Genomic DNA, 22,256 nt, shown 5'->3' with positions numbered 1-22,256 from the left:
TGTTGTAAGCTTTTTGTGAGATTCTGGCAGCTCAGAGTCCTGATATTTTCAGTAACAAGGCCCAGAGGTCAACATAGGAGTGGCTTTGATAGCAATTCAGAAAATCCATGTTGATTTGGTGATGCTAAAAGTGATTTACTTTTCATGTCCTCAGAGATCCACAGCAGGTGGGTTACTAATAAGCACTTAGCAGTCCACTGGCACTGTGCAGATGTGCATGTGAGTACACAGGCCTCGGCTGACCTGGTTGTATAGACACACACTCTAAGAAGAGCTAAGTATCTAACTAAACAAGTCTGAGAAATGTTAGGATGGGTAAAAGGAAATGTTATTGGAAAACGGAAGATGAAAATGTCCTCTCAAAGTCATACCTAGCAAACCAGCATATTTGAATGTGATGTTTAGCAATTTTGTTACCGTCATGTTGTCTGGTCCACTTAATGTCACAATAACGGTTCCTGGGGGTCCCGGGGGTCCAGTTAACCTAGTGTCACCCTTAAAATGAAAAAAAAAAAAAAGAAACATTAAGCAGTTGCCAGTGATCTGGTTTCATTATTTCAAATTACCATCACCATACTTTCAACATAATATATTTTTTCCTCTCATTACTCTTAGGCTTTAATACAGCAAAACATTTATCTTTGCTTGCTATTTATCTTCCAATAAAGAAGGTATAGGGAAGACTTAAGACTACTACTACAACATTTTCCCAGCTAAGAAACATAAAAATGCATATGCTGATTGCTGCTAAAGCATGTAGAATTATCCTATATTTTAAAAACTATTTGCTTAAAAGTTATACAGCCATTTAAATTCTAAGTTAAATTTAAAAATCCCCTTGAGTATAATTTTTCTCCAAATCAAATAAATCAATAAAATACATGAACTGTCTTTGGTGACATCCTGAAAAGTGCAGCCTGTGTATTACAGGGAGATCACTGCAACATAGCACTGAGAGATAAAATTAGCTTTCATGTGTTCTTATCTAAAACCTTAATATCATACTACACTTTTTCATTAAGAACATTTCAGAACAGGGAAAACCCTAAATGAGATCTTTCCCGTGGAGCTCAACAGAACAACATCCACAATTTTCAGTGATTTCAGGCCAGTGGGATGCCTTTGCATGCCCTTGCATCATAACAGCAAAGAATGCCTTACTCAAATGGAAGCAAGATGCTCCATGGTTAACTGACCTAAAGCTAATGAGTAATCAATTATATTTACAGAAATTTTCCCAGGAAACTTCTAGCACATTCCCAGTACTAATTACAAAGTTACAACCAATCCCACTGTCAGACAGTGCAGCTCCAGTTCACAGCTGAATCTGTGCAGGTCGGTTAAAATAACTCTGAGGTGCCCCAAGTTCTTGAAGGGATCCCGTAGGGACATTCAGACTGACTACACTGGTTCTCCAACTGTAAGCCAAGGTCCTCAGAGACAATATTTGTATTCACAGTAACTTCTATCTTAAGATCAATTATATGGGCTACAAAGTAAGAATGCGGACAACAAATGATTTTTATTCAAAACCTGGGAAGTTTTCTAGCATTATAAAGGCTGATGCTGGAAAGATGGTGGCCACAAGAAGTGCTGAGTCTACAGATGCTGTCTATTTACCAATGTTTACATGCTTAGGTAAGCATTTAGGAAGTGTGCAAATGATATATACACAAATTGAGCGCTATGTGTTAGTAAATATTAACTACTGGCTCCTCTTAGGTTTCTGTCCTTCTAGCAGGAAGTTTATATCACTGGCTCTCATGTGAAAACAGCTTGTCCTTAGACATCAATTGCCATGTTTCCGTTTTCCAATAAAAGACTTCCACATATATACTGAAATTTTTAATTTCGGTGTACTTACTTCCCCAAACATTTCACAAGAGTATTATCAGAAAAGGCAGAAAATAGAAACACAACTCAAAAAATATTTCAAGCCTTTTATAAAATTACCTTTCTTCCTTTTGCTCCTATTACTTTCAGTCCCATAAGACCCTAAAAAAAAGACCGAAAACCCCAAATGTTATTTAAAAAAAAAAATATTAAATACACCTGCAAAATTAGTTAATTGATGTTACACATAATAGAAAGCTTTTATTTTTATTACCAATCTGAGACTACCTTAGGTCCAGGAGGTCCCGCTTTCCCTGGCATGCCCTACCAAGAAAAGGGAAAAAAAAATACTTCAATTTTTAAAACTTGGATGTTTTGAAGTACCTAATTTTCATATGAGTCACATTACTATTTTTATTCTTTCTTCCACCTTTACAATCATAATTTGTTGTGAGTAGGTGACAGCATGTCTATAAAGTCTAGTTGCAAACATATACATTTCTCTTTGTTAAAATTATGCACCTTAATATTAAAAATTAATTTATGGGTAATTATTTGGAAATAAAAATTTATGACCACATCAACGACTATGCTTCTGAGAACATGGAAATTATCATATATAAAAATAGAAAAAAAAAATCACGTGTCTGTAGACCTCAAACGAGTCTGGGAGACTAAGGTACTTGTATTTGTGTAATTCCATAGGTTTCTAGGAAAATCAGAGGTAAAAGGAACGAGCAAGACATAAGCTCATACTCACTGAAGTTCCTGGAGGGCCCTGTGGTCCAAGGTCCCCAGGATATCCTTGAGCACCCTGGACACCCTGCATATTAATAGAGAAACAGGTATAAATCTCCTGACAAGACTATGAGCAAACCATATCACTCAGTTCAATGAACTGAATAACAAAGAGAAGCAGCACTGTCTCTGGATTTCCTATTCATCTCCACAGAAGTGTAATTCCTTCTCACTATTTCATGTGGTGGCATATGTTTTGAAATGTGAGAAAACATCCTTTGCACAACTAAACTACTCAAGTGAGGATATATGTCCTATTTAACTGTGGGCGTTCTCATAATTCATGCAGTCCTATTGCTAGCCCTAATAAGCCTTTTTAAACTTTTGAATATTCCATGCATTAAATTCTGCACTTTAAAGCTTGATTTTCAAAGAAATGGAAAATTCCTTTTTTATTTTCTTTTTAATTTCATGTCCCCTATTTATTGTAACAAGCCAAAAGAAATGCCTACTCTGCTTTTTCCTGTTAATCTCTGTTTTAAAAATATGGATCACACTGTCTTTTATTAGCACTTGTCTTGAAGCTGAGGTGGTCTAATCTGTTCAGTCTTACTTCATGGGGAATTTTTGCAGTTGGACTAGATGGTTGTTGTAGGTCCCTTCCAGTCAAAGTATGCTATGCTATACTATACTATTCTATGTGTAGGGGTAAACCCCTAAAACTATGACCAGTTTTTCTCCATTTCTAAAGTATTGTTGTTTGTCTGCAAGTTATCTGCCCTATCTCACTTTACTAATACATAATGGACATTAAAGTTTCTGATGGCAGAGTTAATTACTACTGTCTTGGTGCACTCCATTTTGTAAAGTCAGAAGAAAGACTTTGAATATATTGCATTAAATCAGATTACATTAATTTCTTGAAGACACAGAATTATTTCACAGTTTAGAAATAAGTGAGATAATAGTAAAAAAAGCTGGTATCTATGTAAAATACATAATACATTAAAATAATTTATATTATCTACAAATTATTTTAATATACACCCACATATTTTTATATGTACATTTATTTATTTATTTATTTATTCTTAATTACCTGAAATCCAGGTACTCCTGGCAATCCAGGATCACCTTTTGCACCATACTCTTGCTTATATCCATCTGCAGGGTACCCCTGGACAGTTAGATAAAAGGGAAGATAAAAAGTTGTGCTGTAGAACTCTAGTAGAACAAATCTTGTACAGTTTGTAGGAAAATAAGCAACATTAGAATTGCATAATGATGGCAACTGTCCCCTATGACTAGGTCTACCTTTAAAAAATATTTTATTAAACAGAATATACCTTTCTTAGGCATTCCAGTTCTTTGCTAGTAGCTGTCTTCATTTGAGATATATCTGTGTTACTCACCCACAGTCCTGACCTTCAATTTTTTTGGGGGTACTTTTTTAACCCTTTAAAATACTCTCTAGTGCATCTGCAGGTTTCCATATGAACTCATAAGCTGTCTGGGGGAGAGGCTAAGTTCTTTGTGTGCTTTAAAGAGTTAAATCAATTACATACAATAACATTAATTAAACGGGAGAAAAATATTATATACTGTTTTATAATTCAGGGTAAATGCAACTAATACAAACAACGCACCAAAGTCCATGGTTGCTTCTTCCAGAAAGCAGACCTGTTTCCCATGAATGGAGATGTTAAGAACTCTTTTCTAGCAGGAAACATAGACACACACACTGCTGACTACCAATAAATATTTCATGTAATATGGTGTAAATCACTGACCTTCTCTCCTTTGATGCCAGCAACACCCTAGTGAGAAGAACAATAATATTAAACCAGAAAATTAAGAGACAATGTCAAAAGGACACACTCTAAATACTGTGTAAGCTCGGTGCTCTTTAAGTGATTTATTTTCATGGACATGATGTAAATAGATATAAATCAGGAGAGCTAGTAACTTAAAAATCATGTTTAGAAGTTATTAGATTTGAAGGCTTTGGAACTTCATTATCAGCATTGCTTTTCCATTTGTTGTTTAGAAATTTCTTTTCAAAATATATTGTTAAAGAGAAAAAACAAAGCCTAAGGTTAAAGCAATGCAGCCATAATGAGAAGTTCTGTGTTTAATTCCTGGTTTCTAGTGACTTAATTAAGCCATATCCTCAAAAATATTTGGGTACGAACTGAAACTGCAATCTATTAAATATATGTATTAGAAACATTTAGACGTGTGAATGGTAAATTTTCGTGATCGTTCCTTTAGACACTAAAGGGCTAAGACTAGTCAATGAATTTGCATACTTATTAACTGAGAAGCTGAGGCCCAACCTGCAGCAGGTAAAGCATTATTTGTAACTTTGGTTTCTTTATCACACAGCTGTCATATTAATAAAATGGAGACAGCTATATATTTCAACTGTTGTCAAAGCCAGCTAATATGAGGCTTTACACTTTCAATGAATGGCTTTTATGTGCTAGAAATGCAACAATCATGAATTTCAGAGACACCTACTGGAACTCCTGGAGGGCCTCTTCTACCTGGAAAACCTGGAAAACCTTGATCGCCCTGGAAGCAGTAAGACTGACTGTTAATGCATATTATTGCGTAATATTTGGTCTGATTTTAGCAAATGTGATTAAAAAAATAAGTTTTTTAAATTTATCATACCAAGATTGTGAGCTGCATTACCACCATATTTGCCAGAAGCTTGACTGTATGTATCTTGACTTCTATCCCAGACACCAGGCTTTATTAGCTGTGTCAGATCAGTTCACTGTTTCACTAGAAAAGTATGATTTTCTGTAGTAGGCATTCTCTGACTCCCTCCTTCACAATGCTGGGAGCATAGACTAGTAAACCTGTAACTTAACAATAAGCCTTTTCTTTTGCTTTCAGGACTTACGAATCAACTACAAGCTAGATACTGGTGAAACAAAATGAATTTATTATCTCTTCTATAACCCATTTCAACAGCAGGACAGATTGAACAAAACTAGTTAGGTCTTCTGGATTTAATGAAAAAAGTGTTATCTGTCAAAATATCAAATATTACTCTTAATTAATTTTTTTTTGCAAAGGATATTTACTCTCTCTCACACACAAAGGCAGAACCTTTCCTTCCTCTGGCCTCACAATTCACATTTTTCCTAGTTGACAAAGTCACAAACCGAAACAAATAAAAGTTGTTATATATCAGGGCAAAACTTCAGAAAGCTTCTTGGTCATTGCTAAGCACAGCCAAGCAACCTCCACAACACGCAGCTGGGTTTGTACCTTTGTGCCATTGCATCCTGGAACACCAGGGCGCCCCGGAGGACCAACAGCTCCTGGTTCACCCTAAAAAGAAGTGCAAAATTGACACAGGCTTTGGTTTTGCACATTCATATTCCCCTACAGCAACACAGAAAGAATTTATGTTGGAGCAGTGTTTCACAAGACTTGACAGATTATACTGTGTTCTTAAATCATTACAACGAGTAAGAAGTGCTGATGCTATGATTGCTATCTCTAGGCTAATTGGCAGAGACAATAGTGGAGTTGAGACTAGAGTGAGCACACTGGGTGGAGGATAATTGTGTACTGAAGACTGTAGCAAGAGATAAATGGTTAAATCAGTTTTGTTTTTACTTACTGGAAGGCCTGGGGGACCTGAAAATCCCGGTATTCCTGGGACTCCCTAACAATATAAAAGCAGAGGAATAATATTACAAATATTGAGAAAAAGCTCAGGATGCAGGTTTCCTTTTGATGGCAGATATAAGAAAAATTAATGCAAGTATAGTTCTATCAAAATATCATTACTTCCTTAACCCTTCTGACTGTGAACTAAGTAAAATGGTAGCTCATGCACTGTTAATATAGACTGATTTTGTTCACAGGAAAAAACTTCTCATTGAATTCTAGTCTTTTCCATACCATTCCCCAATACTAAATACATACAGCATGAACCTTGTACATAAGGTGTTGCAAAAAAGGCAAAAGTTCTACAAAATAGATACTGCATATACATACTCGGTGTCATACATTTTAAAAATACTTTTACATCATAGGTGATGCTTTTGTTTTATTTTTTATGAATTATTGAACCAAGCTGGCATTTAACAAGACATTTAATATATACAAGCTTGTTTAGAACACACTTACTCGTGTGCCTTTGGGTCCAACTAAGCCCGTGAGACCCGGAGAACCCTACAGCACAAATGGAAAACAATGTGTTTCAGTATAACTGAGAAAAAACACATATATATCATCAGGATGTGCAACATTTTAAATACCAATACCAATACATGCATACAAACCTGCATACATCAGTCAATCCATTGATCAATAGTTTACTACAGACACTAAAGCAAACATCCATTTAATACAACTTTCATAAACCTTGGCATCTTACCCACCTTTCCAGTGTTTATGGGGGATATGCCTCACCACAGGTAAAAAAAATAAAAGTCAGAACATGTTGAGAAAGCTGTTTCTATGGATCTGTTCAAACTGTGAGACCTGAAAGTGCTCCCCTGTGAGGAAACAGCTGTAAGCCTCACCAAATAGGTTTTGGTTTATTTTTAATTTTTTTATTTATTTATTTATTTTTTAAAACAGAGGATTCTACCCAGCCTTAGCTCACTTTCACAGTCAAGCACAGTAATTTCTCTCTGTCTCCCATACACACCTACCTTTGGTCCCCGTGGCCCTGGAGGCCCTTCTGGACCAGGAAAGCCTCTATGACCAGGTGGACCTGGAACACCAGGAAAGCCTTTTTCACCCTGTAAACATTAAGAAAAAAAACATTCTTAAACTATCCATGAACCCTGCTTTGGATCAGTTATTTCTATGGCACTCATTAGTTTCTGTCCCTCTTAACTTCTGTGTATGTCTGCTACTGTAGCAGATGTATTACCATCCAAACCATCAATACCTTTCCTTATGCAAGCCATGAAAGAAACAGTGGGAGTCAAATGCAACAAAAGTTGCAACAGAAGTTTGCTGTATATGACAATCTTAAAAAATAATAATCTGAGTCTCACAGATTAAGACACTTAATTACTTTTTCATGTGTATTTTAAGGTCAGGATCAAATAATCAAACCATGTAAAGGAAACACAGAAGATTAAAACTATACAAATAGAATACAGGAGACAAAGTTACAATGGAAGGTATATTTTCAGTTTTTTAGTTAAATACGATTAAGATGCAAGTCATATCTTGGTTAAAATCAAGTTCTCCAAGCCTAGAAACTCACAGAAAGGGTATTTCAGCTCTTTAGGTAGCAGCAATTTAGCATGCTCAACTTTACACCAGTGAAGAGCTGCCTATTCAAGATCTTTTACATCACAGCATGACACAGGAGAGAGAGGGTGTGGTTATAAATTCTCTCAAAGCCAATTTTTCCCATAGCTTTACCCACAGACTCAGCAGATTTTAAACAGCTTCTGAATTAAAAGAACATATATAATTCCAGAATATTTTAACACAAATCAAAATAACGATTGCATTACGAAGTGTCTGTGACATCTTTGTTGTAACAAATCGTTTATGTCACCGAGGAGCATCCCAAGAAAGGCAAACAGGATAACGCGATACCAAGACGTGCCACTGGAGGGGGTGTGGGACCAGCTCACAGGAAACCGAAAGAAGTCCCTGATCTTCCCGTTTAAGCTTGATACCCCTTTACTGCAGCAAGAGATGGGGTGTTCTCTGGCTAGAGAGCAGCACTGCGCTCTCCTGACAGCTTCACTCTCCCGTGCAACGCACAGGCAACTTTATCCACACTTTCTTCTTGACAGATCAACAAGATCAGAAGCTTCTCATGTTGGAGAAATTCTAACACTGAACAGGACATACTGATTAATATAATTGTCCTGACTTTCCAAAGCTGCACGAAAACCTTCATCAGTGTAAAGAATTATTAATTCTTACCTACTAGTTCCTCAGTTGCTTTAAAAGGGAACTGGTGAAGAAAAGTTGCAGCTGCTCATTCTTACTAATATTTCTCTTTAAGTGGACAGCTTGTTTTTAAATAATTTTTCTATTGGTCTCAGTTTTACTGGTTATGACAAAGTCAGGTTAGATGAATGAACAACATGAAAAATAAGATTTTACTGAAGGCATGAGTACTCTCCTTTCCCACTTAGGAAAATAAGTTTTAATAATGACTGTATGTACTTTTTTTGGGACAGCTTTTCTCCACCACTGAAATGAAGCTTCCCAAAGGCAAGACTAGCAGTGTTTACTGGGGTGTAATATTACATTTTTTCTTGGTAATAAAAATAGAGGAGGAAAGTTGTGAGCAATTCTTTACCAGCCAGATGTGTCAGTCAGTGTGACTAACCATAACCCCAAGTCCATACAGACATCTGGAATCTACTGATAAGGTTTAGTATGGCAATCACTGTGTCCACAGCCTGAATTACAACCATGACTTCTTTAATAATGGCCCTTTCATTTGTGAATCAGTTGTTTTTCCAGCTACAAGCAGGAGTTTGAAAGAATTTTTGGCATTTGTGTAATTCAGGTTTGTCTAAAAGCCACTTGGAGCCTCTGCCAAGCTGCTACTGGCAGCAGCCAGAGCTGCGGCTTTGTTGCGTTGGATGGCTTCGGTGCTGCTCCCTCCCTGCTGGCAAGGTGCTTTGTGATTAGGACCCAGAAACTCATTCCCTGTCTTCTTCTGCAGGATTTATCTGTCTGATAACAGTGCATGCAGCTTTCCCTCAGGAACTGGAAAAGGGGCAGAGGGGGACAAAGCCCAAAGGTGGAAGGAGGGACGCGCTGGACATGAGCCTGGATGGTGTTACGAAATAGCAGGAGAGCTGCTGCCAGGGCAGGGGCATCTGTCAGAGCTGGCCAGGAGCTTGTGAGAGGGACCTAGTGCTTCAGTAGCTGGCACTTCAGTAGTTGGCACTCAGCATCATGCAATACTGTAAACAAACGAATACATTTTAAAAAGGAAATCTAAAAGTCTTCTTAGTTAAACAATGCATCCAAAGGTTTTTCTTTTAACAGGTTGTTTTATAAGGTAGTGCACTCCTTTTACAACTCTCTGTAGACTCTGCTGCAAGAACACCACCACACAATAGAGCAATGAATTTGGTCACTGTATCAAATTAAATAATGCACTGACAATTTCCAGGTATAAACTAATCTTAAAAAAGGAATAATGTATTTGTTCTTACCTTATTACCTTTTGTGCTATCACAAAAGCAGGGGCTTTTACCTTTGCATACACAGCTCTGAAAAACAAAAAGTCAAACTTTATAGTACAATTATTTTTCTCATTGTGTTGTTTGGTGAGGGGCAAATGAAAGCTCAGTGGTTTTAGCAAGGTAATTCTTTCCCAGATAATACAACTTAAAAAAATGTCTGTGAAGAGAGACAATTCTGAACAGCAAGAAAGAGCTCATTATTTCTCTGTATTGTCTTTAGAGATAGATAAGGGCACTAATTCAATTTTATAGCTCAGGTAAAGGCCAAGAAGCCAAGAAGCCTAACACCACTAAGATTATAACATCAGTATGAAGTGTAAAATTCAAGAGTTCGTGCTCACAACACAAAACATTAATGATTCTTTTACAAATCGACTATAAAAACAAACATGTACATTGGTTTAGATTAGAATGATTTAAAAAAAAATAATAATTAACTAATAATTTTCTAATTGTTCAAGCTGTGTTCACTTCCTGACCGTGGCTCATGGTACCTAATACAATAAAGGATCCTCAACTTCAATGTTTCTTAATTCTGGAGGTTTCCTGAGCTAAGATGTGTGACAGTGAGTGCCCTCACATAGGGGTGTCCCCACTTGTGCAGTAAGTACTGGGCTGCCACTGCTGCCAGCATGTCTGGCTTTCCAAAGGAGCCTTATTAACATATACTATGTTTTTTATTGTCCACATTTAAGTGAAAAAAAAACCCCAAAGGAACAAAACCCACAAACAAGGAGATTCAGTATGTAACTGGATAGATAGTGTGACTAAATCACCTAGCTCATGTACTAGGTAGTTGTGGTAGCAGAGGGCTTTGCAGCTCTGAGATCCTGGTAACTATGAGAGCACTTAACCTTTCTGTTCCCTGTTCCTGCTACAGTTATCAGGCACTTAGTACCTGAGCTAGCCCAGTCTACCTGGGATAACTGCAAAGGACTTTCCTACACTCACATAGACTTATTTCAGTCGAGTGCATGATATTTATATATTTTATTTTATTTCATTACTATAGTAGTATACATACTAAAATATCATAGAGGTTAATGAAGCTGTGTATTTCAAAGAGACATGGAGTAAATATTGTCCTTCTTTGTACACTTCAATTCTCTGTTTTTGAAGCTCTTGCCGAATCACTTTTTCAACTTTACTGCTGTAAAAAGAGTGTTGTTTTTCAGTTTATCCTTCCACTTTGGTGTATCTACTTGTCACAATGACATATGCTATGCTGCATGGCAGACAACAAGAAAGTGACAAATATCACATCTTGGTTATGAAGATACTTTTCTAAGTTGCATAAAGTTCATAAAAGAATGTTTTTCTTACAACATTGAAGTCTTTAAGACGGTATGATATGACATTTCTATTAAGGTCTTGAAGACAGAATTAATCCCTACAGCTGGTCATCATACAGCAGCAGCACTGTTTCCAGTTTGTAACTTTTCATTGGTGTTCTCAAAAACAGAAAACACAAGACAGAGGGGCAAAAGTGTTCTCCATTACATTTTTAAATGATAATGCCAGATTGTCATTACATTTAAATTTTCCTGTAGCAACCTGTTCAGGTAAAACATTTTACAGAATCAAAAAGCACCTTTTCTTCCCACAAGCTAGGATCAATTTCATCTATCTTTTCAATCCAAACCCGAGGTATCCAGTATCAGCTGGCTGCCTTCATTTCTTACACAGTTCATGGTGTTTGTCTCTTTCTATGGCCTACAGAAGGAACTTAACATCTAGTTTTGAACAACTCCCCGTCTCTTTAGGTGCCTCTTTTAGGATGGAGATAAGATGCTGCAAGTACTTCCTATTCTCTGTGGACTAGACAGTTACTGACAGCAGCTGCCTTCTAGGTGGCTGAGGTTAGGTGAGATGAAATAATCTATTAAATTAAAAATAGATGCAGAGAGTACTCCTCAAAAGACAGCTATGCAAACATTCATTTACAAAATCAAACACAATTAGAATAAGTTGGCCATGAAAAGCAAATCCCTAAAGAAATTATTGTCTGCCTGTGTTCTATAGACAGATTAATAGGTGATTACTTGATGTTTCAAGCTAGATTTTTAAAGAGTTGTGAACATCAAATGCTTAATTCTTTGGCATATTAAACAAGACTCTTCCTTCCCCTGATCTGACAGCTAGAATTTAAAAATTCAATAGACACATGTCTGAGCCCAGGAAAGGTGCTGTTTACTGAAGAAAAAAAATGTTTACAGTATCCCACGTTCTCTGGATTTCCTCAGAGTGCCTGGCAGCACACACTGGCTGACCATAGGGAACTTTCCTGACAAACAGCCACAGCTTCTAATCATCCGAGTACCAGTTGTTGACCATTATCATTCTACAGACCTCCACGGAGTTGCACCTTATTTCTACCTGTGAAACTCAAGGTCGAAGCAGATTCTTTACAGTACTTGTAAGCAAAGTGCAGTTTTCAGCACACTTAGATAAATCATCAAATGAATAAGTATAATCTACGCAGAAGATGATAGGTGCAGGTACAGAAGAAAGCTTTTCTTTTAACTTACAATGTCAGACAATTCCATGTGAAGTTAAATGCACAAACATGTAGAAACTTCTGATGCTACATAACAGATCAAGGGTATTAAACTATTCAAAGGAAAAGAGCCTCTGTTCTGCAAGAAGTCAGAATGCTCAATGTGTTTAATTTGCCATTAGTAAGCTTTCAGATCAATTTAGGTCTTTTTGTGTACTCATATCACTTTAAACTAAACTGAAAAGACCAAAGATGATTTTACATTGCACAGTCAGTTAGCTGGATAATACTAAATGTTTTGGCATATGATTTTTACACAAGATTAGATTATGCCCTCTGTAAAGGAGCTGTGAACCAAAAAATCATTGCTTACTTATACTACTGGATGTTTCCACATCCTTGCAAGATGCCTGCAGTTCCTTTATCAAAGGACCATAACAAAACAATAGTGTATTGCCAAATTATAAAATGATGAAACTCAATATTAATTATTAATGCTTTACTTCAAATCCCCACAATAATATCTATAAAAGTAAACACATTAGCAAAGCCACAGGTTTACTGCACACTGTTCAGTTACATGATATTTCTAATAATCACCTATATTTATTTCAAATATTTAGATATGGTTGATGACACTAGATTTTTGATCTAAAAATCTAGGCCAAAGGACAAAGCCAGATCATGACATGAATAACAAGTCAAATTAATTCATTGATGAACCAAAATTAAAAAACAACAAAACAAACCATAACAAAACAAACAAACAAAAACCACACACACACAACCAAAACAAACTCACAACACTTTATTGGAGTAATTTATAAAAGTACTCCTTTCAATCATGTTCTGAGTGATAGTACCAATACTATATGTTCTTTAGATAATTACAATTGGTACATGCTGACTCAAATTTTCTGCAGCAGTTCAGTGGGTGCACCCTTACCTGTAGCACTGGATTGCCCTCCCTACACTATGGGAGTGGATTCTATGGGGCTCTGACCTTCCCCTGCCCCCAGTTCAGAAACAGACTTAAGCATCTATTTAAAAAGAGTTCCAGTCCTCTCCTTCCCCAAATCCCTCAATGAAATTACTAAGAAGGAAGAAATAACTTACTACAGACTATGCTGTCACCTATACAAAGCCTGATTCTGCATGGCACTGCAACTCCTACCTTTGCAGTCTCAGCAACTTCATTTGGAGTATCAGAGAGAATCTTAGCTCACAGCACGTTGCCAACAGAGCTAGTGATAGAAAAGATGTCTAGAATGTATGTAGGGATGTTATCAAACCTGAATATGTAAAATGACGTCACAAAGCATTAATGTAAGGAAAAAAAGCAAATGATGATAGGCTTGCTATCAACAGTACAGACTTTAAGTCCTGTCACTCACATTTGTGGGGCAGTACAGTCATACTGGGAATGACTTAAAGACAGGAAGATGGGGAACAGACAAAAAAGAGCCAGTGAGGGTGATGAGCCAATATTTCTCTATTGATCTCTTCTTGGAATGATGTGTATGATGACAGAAAAATCAGAGTATTTGCTTGCTTTTCCAGATCCAGAGAAGATCAGCTATGATTTCAAAATACATATTTATATTAGAAATATCGCACCCAGGACAGAGGCAGCAAAGTGTGTTGCTGCAGGCAACAGGTATCATATCCTCTGTGTTTCACACAAAGACTACATCAAGACTGCAATAGGATGAGTAATAAAGACATTCAGATCAAAGCCAAGATGAAACTAAATGTATTCTGTAGGAATATAGCAGTCTGGTTGTACTGGAGCTTAAGTTTACACTTTTTACCTAATTGGTCTTTAAGTTCATGGGTGAACTCCACTGATTCCAGAAGTAAATTGTGGTTAACAGAAATTAAAGATGACTGCGCAACATGAGGAATTTTAAGATGAATAAAAGCAGTGCAAGTGATATCCATTAATTACTCTGGACAGTAAAAATAGCCCAGGTGTCTTCTCTCAAATGGGAGGTGAAGCTATCACTTTCCTTCATTGGTAGTTCTCACAGCTGATTAGGCTCATTTTTTAAAAATGTAAGCCTGATTTTTCACTAAAACTTTATTTTTATTAGCATCTCACCTACCCCAATATTACGTTTTTATCTTTTAACTTCAAGGATCACTCCATCAAAACAAGGAACAAGACTTACTGGACAATATCTATTTTTCTGTGATGCTGCTTTTTTTTTTTTTCTTTTCTTTCCATCTTTCTGCACATTAATGGTATCCTGAGCCACCTACAAATATGCAGGTCACCACAGTGGTCCTTTCTAAACAGAAGTAAATTATCAGCTGATTTCCAGTTTTCTCTAATTTCTCTTAGATTCCAGTACTTACTAAAAATTATGTATCAGTGAGCCAGTTCCTTTAAGAGTCTTGATTATGAATTTTCAGGGCTGCTGACACACTGAGATTTCCGAATTCTTCCTGAGCTGTCTCAGTGCAGAGCAATCACTTCACACATTCCAGCTGCGTCTATAAACCACAACTGAGCACAGAGAATAATATTGCTCAAATAGTTGGTGTTAATATAATGTTTTAAAACTACAAAGGTCCCATTTCTATAAAGTTCTGTACTTCATGTTTTCTATTACATCTAATAAAAGTGGGGGTAATGTTTTATGATTACAGTAAGTGGAAAGTTTAGCTTTAACATGTATTTATATTAGATATAATGCAGAGAAATGTGAAATGCTGCACTTTCCATAGGACACTATGGTGCTGGCTAAAGCTCCTAGCTCAGGGACAGTTGTTTTGAAAATTCATCCAAGCCTGTTCAAGCAGAGGATCTGACAGCAGAGCTGTACAGAAAAGTTTCCACTGTGGAACCAGCTATATAAGGGAAATCTTTTTTCTGAGTTTGATGCACCTAAGGATGCTTAGCTAGACTAGCACTGTCAGTAATTCTATCTAGACATGGTTAGTAATACATGACTTTGGCAGCATATTCCTCCTGTTGCACAACTGTAAATCACCATGTAGCGTACAAGGTACTGGAGAATGAAGTCCCCTCACTCTCAAACATTGCTATCCAAACAAAATACCAGTCTCACAATTACAATCTGTATACTAAAAGTTTTTCATGCATTCTAAGCATCAAACATGAATTCATTAAAATTATCAAAGACCACGAAGAACTTGTGTTTTTTTAGTGACTGCTGGACCAGTACAACAAAACCAAATTATTAAGCCTTCAGTAAGTATAGACAACATAGAGCAGAAATAGGAGATGATGAGATGAAGGAAAATATGTCAGTTCCCAAACCCCGAAACATTGTGTAGTCACTTGTGAACTGGAAGGATGCCAGACATTCCTACCTTAGAAGACTCCTGTTAACAGCCATGTATGTGATCAGAATTCACAGCCTTTTGCCTACCAGCCAAATACCTAGTACCTGACAAAAATTATTTAATTTTTACTTTCTAAGGAAATACACCTGCAGCTTTTACTAGTAAACAACTTGGTCAAAAATGTCTAATGTAGGGAGATCAGCTCTCAAAGGACACAGTGGAAGACAACTGTTACGCTACAGACAGTGCAGTTGTTTAATGGAGCTTATTCAACACTTGTAATGGGAACCTTGCTTAGGGAATAACTACTGAATCAATATCCCTCCTTGGTGACATAGGCCTTGTATTACTGGTTATGTGCTGCTTTCAGTGTGAGGTGCAGAACAGAAGACCTAAACATTTATGATCATAGGAAAAATCCTTCATAACACTTAACAGAAGCAGGATTTCTTGTCTAACTTAGAGATACCAAATTTGTGATCCCACATTGTGAACATACAACACGTGTCTATGTCAACTTGATAAGAATTTCCTTACTTTCTATCCTCCTTAATTTTAAATTGTCAGGCACTTGGAAGAAGTACATCCTTTTGTGTAATATAAACGTACATTTATAACAGTATTTGCAAACCAGCTAGAGTAAATGACTGGTACAGAGAAATGGAGGAAACTGCTATAGGTGAGCATTTAAACAACTTTATAGAATGTCATGGGAACAGGTGTCTGAAAAACCCTTTTTTACTTCAGAGACTGAAACCATTTTGAAAACTTTCTTAGTTTTTAAAGCAAAACTTGTTCAGTAGGAAATCTGTATAATAACAATTTTGTAGTGTTAGCCAGATCTCTTCATTATAACTATTGATATCTATCACACTGAACAAGCAATAACATAAACCTGAAATAAATCAACATAAAACAGATGGGAACAAAATTTTCATGGAACTTCTGGAATCTCTTGCCTATGTTTAAATGGAATAAATTATGTCCTTGGGGGGAAAAAAAACCAAACAAACAGCACAAACCAAAACAAATTAAGACACCCTGCAAGTCTTTTTTTTGGTCATATACTTACTGTGCAGCATATATTTTTTGCTTTGAATGAACTTATCTGTATGCAGGTTCCAAGAACCTACTGTAATATGTCTGTTCATAGTATTCTCATGAAAGCACACCACTCTGTCATCATGCTTGTAGTTACACATACAATTTCCATGGTGCCAAGCAGATACGGTACAATTACTTATGTGGAGCTCCTCCCTCCTCTCCAACTCACTCAGTTAAGAGTTAGGAAGTGCAAGAATGGAAAGGGTTAGAATAAACAGGTAAAATGTTATAATTGAGGAAAAAAACCAACCCTTGAGTTTTCACAAACTCAAATTGTTTGTGAGCTCTCTAGTGATGACCTCCAAGGCCTGTGTTGTAGAAGCTACATAAAATTATCAGCATCTACGCAAGTAGAGCTGGCGTGTTAGATGCAGTTTGGGCAACGTAGAAGTTGAGGGTCCTGACTGAATCTCTGTATTTTGGGTTTCTTTAATTGCTTTTGGCCTATAAAGAGAAGGCACAGAATTATTCCTTCTTTAAACAGGGTGAATGATGGTTGTCTTTCTTCTGCTAAAACACAGAAAAAAAGTGATACTTGTCTTTATAATGACAGATATCTTACCCTACAAATAATCTCACTAGGGTGGAAGTCACTGTGGTGAGGACTATCAGAAGCTGGACCAAACTGTTCATGATTTATTCAGATGGGTAAAATCTCCAAAGGAGACACATAAACCCCATCTCTGTGGGTTTCTCCTCCTGACATTGAGCAGGACATGGGAACAACAGAAATAAATATTCTTCTTTTCAACAAGGAAAAAAAGATTAGGCAGTTCAGACCACAGAATTTTGTTTTGTGTAGCAAACTCTTAAGGGTGTTTAATCAGCTTATTCATCCATGATCTTTCTTCCCAACAGAGATTAATCTTAAAAGAGCAATCTAGTAACAAAGAGTCCACACCATCTAACTAGTAAGTTTTTGCTTGCCTACTATAATATGATTAGCATTACCTCAAATAATTAGTCTTTCTTCCTAATTGTTGAGTGTGGAAATGGTATTCACTATAATTGTTGTCTCCTCAGGCCTGTATATTTGTATATTCATTAAATTCCTGGTGTGCATCTTCTGTTGAGTGGTGCAAATAGCAATGAAAGCAACAGTAGCTTGTTGAGGGAAAGCTTGTTGTACATGTTTGGTTTCTGTTTTTGAAAGGCTCTGTGATTTCACAGATGAGGGGGGGAAAAAAAAAAAAAAAAAAAAAAAAAAAGAGGAAAAAGCAGGTTACTTTCCCTTGCAGCTCCCTCCAAAATGATCTGTGAAAAACTGCAGCATAAAGCTCTAGTTAAAATGAACCAGGCCAAATGGAAAACCTGTAAACCTGTGAGACTAGTATCCTATAACAAACCTGCTAAATTAAAACAAAAAAAGACAAATAATAAAAATAGAAGTAAAAATATACTAAGTGTGGCAAAATTGAACTTTTTCCAGTGTGTGTGAGAGAGACTGGGGCTGTAAACAGTTAAGCAGAAAAAAGCCTTTTTGTATTTTCCCTTTCTCCAAGGCTCCTGTAATCCATGCCAACACACTGAGCCTTCTAGTATTACTCTGTTAAGCAGTAGGGTGAGAATGTGACAGTAAAACAGATGACCGGACATCTCATACTAGTTGCACTTAATAGCAAAGTATTTTGTTTCACAGACATGTTAGGATAAATCAGTTCTAGGTATAGCAGAAGAGATTGCTAACAGAGATCTCAAAACAAAATGCTGCTATACCTGTATGAAATGCAAAGGTATGAAGAAGGAACCAGTGTTTGCCTGCCTACTTTGACCATTTTAATGATACTCACTCAGCAAAATAATTACAGTTTTGCTTAAATGTGTATTTTCCTTGTTGATTTGTTAGAAAAAGCCTATACAATGTTAACCATTCAGTTTTCACAGGTGTTCACCAAAATAACGTTAAGAGGTTCATCTTCTTTCAGTTGTATGATGCAGCATATGCATAGGCACACAACATTTCTTGGCAATCAGAGCAAGCTTCCATGTGGTATTAGACAGCAGAACTCCATAAATTTTGATGCACAAACATCAGGGCAACTCTGTTAATTTATGCCAACTCTCCTGGCTCAGTAGGAGAAGCATCGCTCTGCAGCAGAGCGACACTGGCCTGCTCCTCTATGGAGTTGATGGCTGAATTACAACTAATTATAGAGGCCATCAGGATCAGAAAATTCTATTATAAAATTGGCCCAGTTATCAGACTAATACCCCTGTTGACTTCAGAGCTGGGATCGTATTAACCAAATCAAAGAGAACACTTCACAAAGGACTTGTTTTTCTAACACGCTCAGTGAACTCTCTTTTGTATATTCAGGTGCACATCTTCCCTTCTCAGCTGCCCATTGTGACAAAAAACCTGGCTTCCAAAGGCCAGCAGAGAAGAACATCCTCACTGTGACACTTCATCCCTCCAACATTTTGATTCCTAGTTAAACAAAGCAATTCAGCCTGCATCCCAGCCTTGGAGATGGTCATGGCTGAGCTAGAACATTGCATTTTTTTCCTTCCAGAGTCATGTCTGTGATAGCAATAAAGTTTGCATATAATCTGAAAAAAATGTTGCATGAAGACTAGTTTATAAGTATCTGCATGCAAATTCTAACATTAGGAAAAATGAAATCAGTTGGGAAAGATGAACAGTCACATCTAGTCACAGACAATAAGCATAAGTGAGAAAGGGGGTGCAAAAAAGATCTCAAATCTAACAGTCACTGAGTTTGTTATTGCTCCTCCTTTGCCAGCAGCACATGGTGAAAAAAATACAGAGAGTAATGACTGAGGACAATACAGAACATAGAGCACTTAATTTTATCTTGTGAGAGAACACAATATTGCAATTGTATTATAATGCAAGAAAAAAAAGGCAGTAACACAAGGTGCAGCTAACTTGCAATCAAGTAATGTTGCTCAAGTAGAAACCTTCTTTTATCCTGGACACATGACAACACGATGCCATCACAAAATTGATCAATGTCACTAAGAAGCAGTATTGATTCAGTACTAATTAACTTGACTGAGGTTTTTTTCTTATTTGTGTCATGGGAAACCGCAAATTTCAGGGAACATTTTTAGGTCAGTGTGTAATTTCAAGACCTGCAAGTAGTAGTACATGGATCATATCAAAACACAGGACACACTCAGAAGAATTGTATTGTACATGTGTATCAAGACAGCATCAGTTCCAGGTGCTGTTAAACAATTGGAAACAACGAGAAAGCTATTTTTTTTTTTTTGTGAGAAAAAAAAATAAAAGAAATGTGTCATATGAAAGATCTTGCTTCTTCAGAAATTATTATTATTATTATTATTAATAGTCATCATCATCATCTCAAATTGTTTAAATGAACAGTGGAAAAATCCAAAGAATTATAACATCAGTATTTTGGAGGGAATACATCAAGCAAACTGAAAAGCCTTTGACTTGGGAAGATGGTGCTTCTGCTGAGTTTTCAGAAGATGTGATTAGAGCATGCCAGTGGCCAAGAATGCAGATAATAATACTCCCTAGCAGGTGCCAGGAAGTCCAGGCAACCTAAGGGCAGGGAAGTCTAGTCTCTGTGAAGGGCTGTGAGGACCAAGATTTGTGGTATAAGCAGCAGCAGGCACAAATTCATAATTGTTTTTGTTTGGTTTTGGGAATAAACTACTTACTGAGTTAGTATGAGACATACACTGAAAACTTCTCTATGTTGAAACATTTTTTGATTTGTGCAGTTGGAAAAAATATTGCTTGCTGACCAATATAAATTTATTTTCATATGGAAGTACAGCACAATTTAAAAACACAAACAATACCTATTTATTTGCAATGGATAATCCAGCCAATATGCAATGATTTATTCATTTATTTCATATCAATTAAGAGTAGCCACTAACTAGGAGTTTAGACAAAACTGCTTTTAAAAAAGTCCTTATTGGCTCCATCACCTAGAAAATTTTGTTCTATTTCCTTTTGAAAATATCAGCAATTTTATACAAGAATAGAAATTATATTTAAATCTTAAACTGATTTTAGTTATATGCTGCAAATCCAGATTAAATTACTCTCAGGAAACATTGGAGATCTGCAGAGCAGCACCAAATCAACACATCGTGTTCAACTTCACTTGAACTGCAAGATTTCTGTAGAAGACAACTCCCCACCAACCTAAACTCTGTCTCTAAGACTGAAATGTAAACGAGGATCTAGTGATGACAACACTCCAGAAAGCTCAGAGCATCATTATTTACCTTAAGCAGAAAGGCTGCTGAGGAACTAGAGACATATGACTCTGCAAGACTGGCAAATGAAGCTGCAAAAAAGCAAAATGCTTTACTGGGCCACTTGTGGGGGTCTTACTTACCTCCTTCTCCCTTCCTTTGTAGACAAAAACATGAAACAGGATGACAAGATCAACACAGCCAGAATAGAGGCTTAGAAAAAGTGTGAATGTGTGTGTCCTGGGAGTAGGAAGGGAGGAGTTCCTGGAGCGCAGCCTGCACTTAACAGCCACCCAGAAGCACATACAATGATGTGCTCTTAGGAGCAACAAGGTCAAAGGATGAGAGATACCAGCAGAGGAAAAGAATAGCAAACGGGGTAGAAGAGAGAGGCAGGTTCTTGATCTTCTGTATTTTAAGGATCAGGTCTAGGCAGAGCCTGAAACAGCTCAGCAGAAAACGTGTACTTTGCAAAGAGATCTAGTACCTCTGCTCTGCATAAGAACTAAGAGGTATTTTAATTCCATAACAAATAAATCAATTAGATCTTTGTTAAATGATCAAATTTTGACTGCAAGTAGGCTAGAGCACCATGAAAGAAAAGATGTTCAGTGAGGTGCTTAGGCTGTTTCCAGACACATTAGTCAGAGCGGGTGAGTGAAAGAGCTGCAATATTGTAGAAGAACCTTTATTACTAGTTATCTACTTCAGATAATTACTGCAGAATGGGGCTCTACTTTGGCAACAACAAAGTAGAAAATCAGATATTTTTTTCCTTATAAAGGCAAACTGCAAATGTTTTGGTAGGTAGCAAAGAATTATCTCATGTGCTAGAGCTTTACTGGCACATGCCAGGAAAAGTTAATACTGTTGACTATTACTGGAGAAACGACTTGAAATGTACTGAATCTGTTAGTTTCCTCTATCTGGTGTCGATCAGAAACATACTGAGACTAAGTGTTTTCTCTCTGTTGAAATGCTGAGAGCAACATTACCCCATTTACCCTCACAGCTGACTGCTCCTCTCCCAGCTGGGAACGCACAGTGTTGCAACCAGACAGAGCAGAAAGGAGCACCAAAGTCTACAGAATGATGTAGGAGGACCTATCGACCCAACGGTGATTCACACTCATCATTCAACCTCAAAGACAAACCGCAAACTGCGTTTGTCCCGAAGGCAGCACAGGGGGTCCCGCCGATAGCGCTGCTCCGAGGGTGTTTGCCTCAGAGACCATCCGGGCCAGCTCTGTCCCTGCCGAACACATCACGGTCTCCCGGGAGGGATCCTCCGGACAGGCCTAGCGCCCCACATCCCCTCACGGGAAGCCGGGGAAGCGGGACGAGCCGCCCTGAGACCTGCC

General features: G+C 37.1%; 1 protein-coding gene across 1 annotated transcript in view; it reads right to left on the bottom strand.

The window, feature by feature from the left end:
* COL4A3 (collagen, type IV, alpha 3 (Goodpasture antigen)) overlaps positions 1-22,130 on the bottom strand; it is a 54,031-nt gene extending 31,901 nt beyond the window's left edge. The window contains exons 1-12 of the mRNA XM_010001664.1: positions 22,050-22,130; positions 7,254-7,343; positions 6,724-6,768; positions 6,212-6,256; positions 5,854-5,916; positions 5,092-5,145; positions 4,362-4,388; positions 3,671-3,748; positions 2,594-2,656; positions 2,122-2,157; positions 1,954-1,995; positions 418-495 (exon numbers count right to left, since the gene is read on the bottom strand). Coding sequence (XP_009999966.1) covers positions 418-495; positions 1,954-1,995; positions 2,122-2,157; positions 2,594-2,656; positions 3,671-3,748; positions 4,362-4,388; positions 5,092-5,145; positions 5,854-5,916; positions 6,212-6,256; positions 6,724-6,768; positions 7,254-7,343; positions 22,050-22,130 — 702 coding nt within the window. The remainder of the gene's footprint in view (positions 1-417; positions 496-1,953; positions 1,996-2,121; positions 2,158-2,593; positions 2,657-3,670; positions 3,749-4,361; positions 4,389-5,091; positions 5,146-5,853; positions 5,917-6,211; positions 6,257-6,723; positions 6,769-7,253; positions 7,344-22,049) is intronic.
* Positions 22,131-22,256: the final 126 nt, after the last annotated feature.

The sequence above is a fragment of the Chaetura pelagica genome, unplaced genomic scaffold, assembly GCF_000747805.2.
Source record: "Chaetura pelagica isolate M959 unplaced genomic scaffold, ChaPel_1.0 scaffold207, whole genome shotgun sequence".
In the NCBI taxonomy this organism is placed as follows: domain Eukaryota; kingdom Metazoa; phylum Chordata; class Aves; order Apodiformes; family Apodidae; genus Chaetura; species Chaetura pelagica.
Note: the sequence above shows the minus strand (reverse complement) of the source record. Positions and strands in the feature narration are given on the sequence as shown.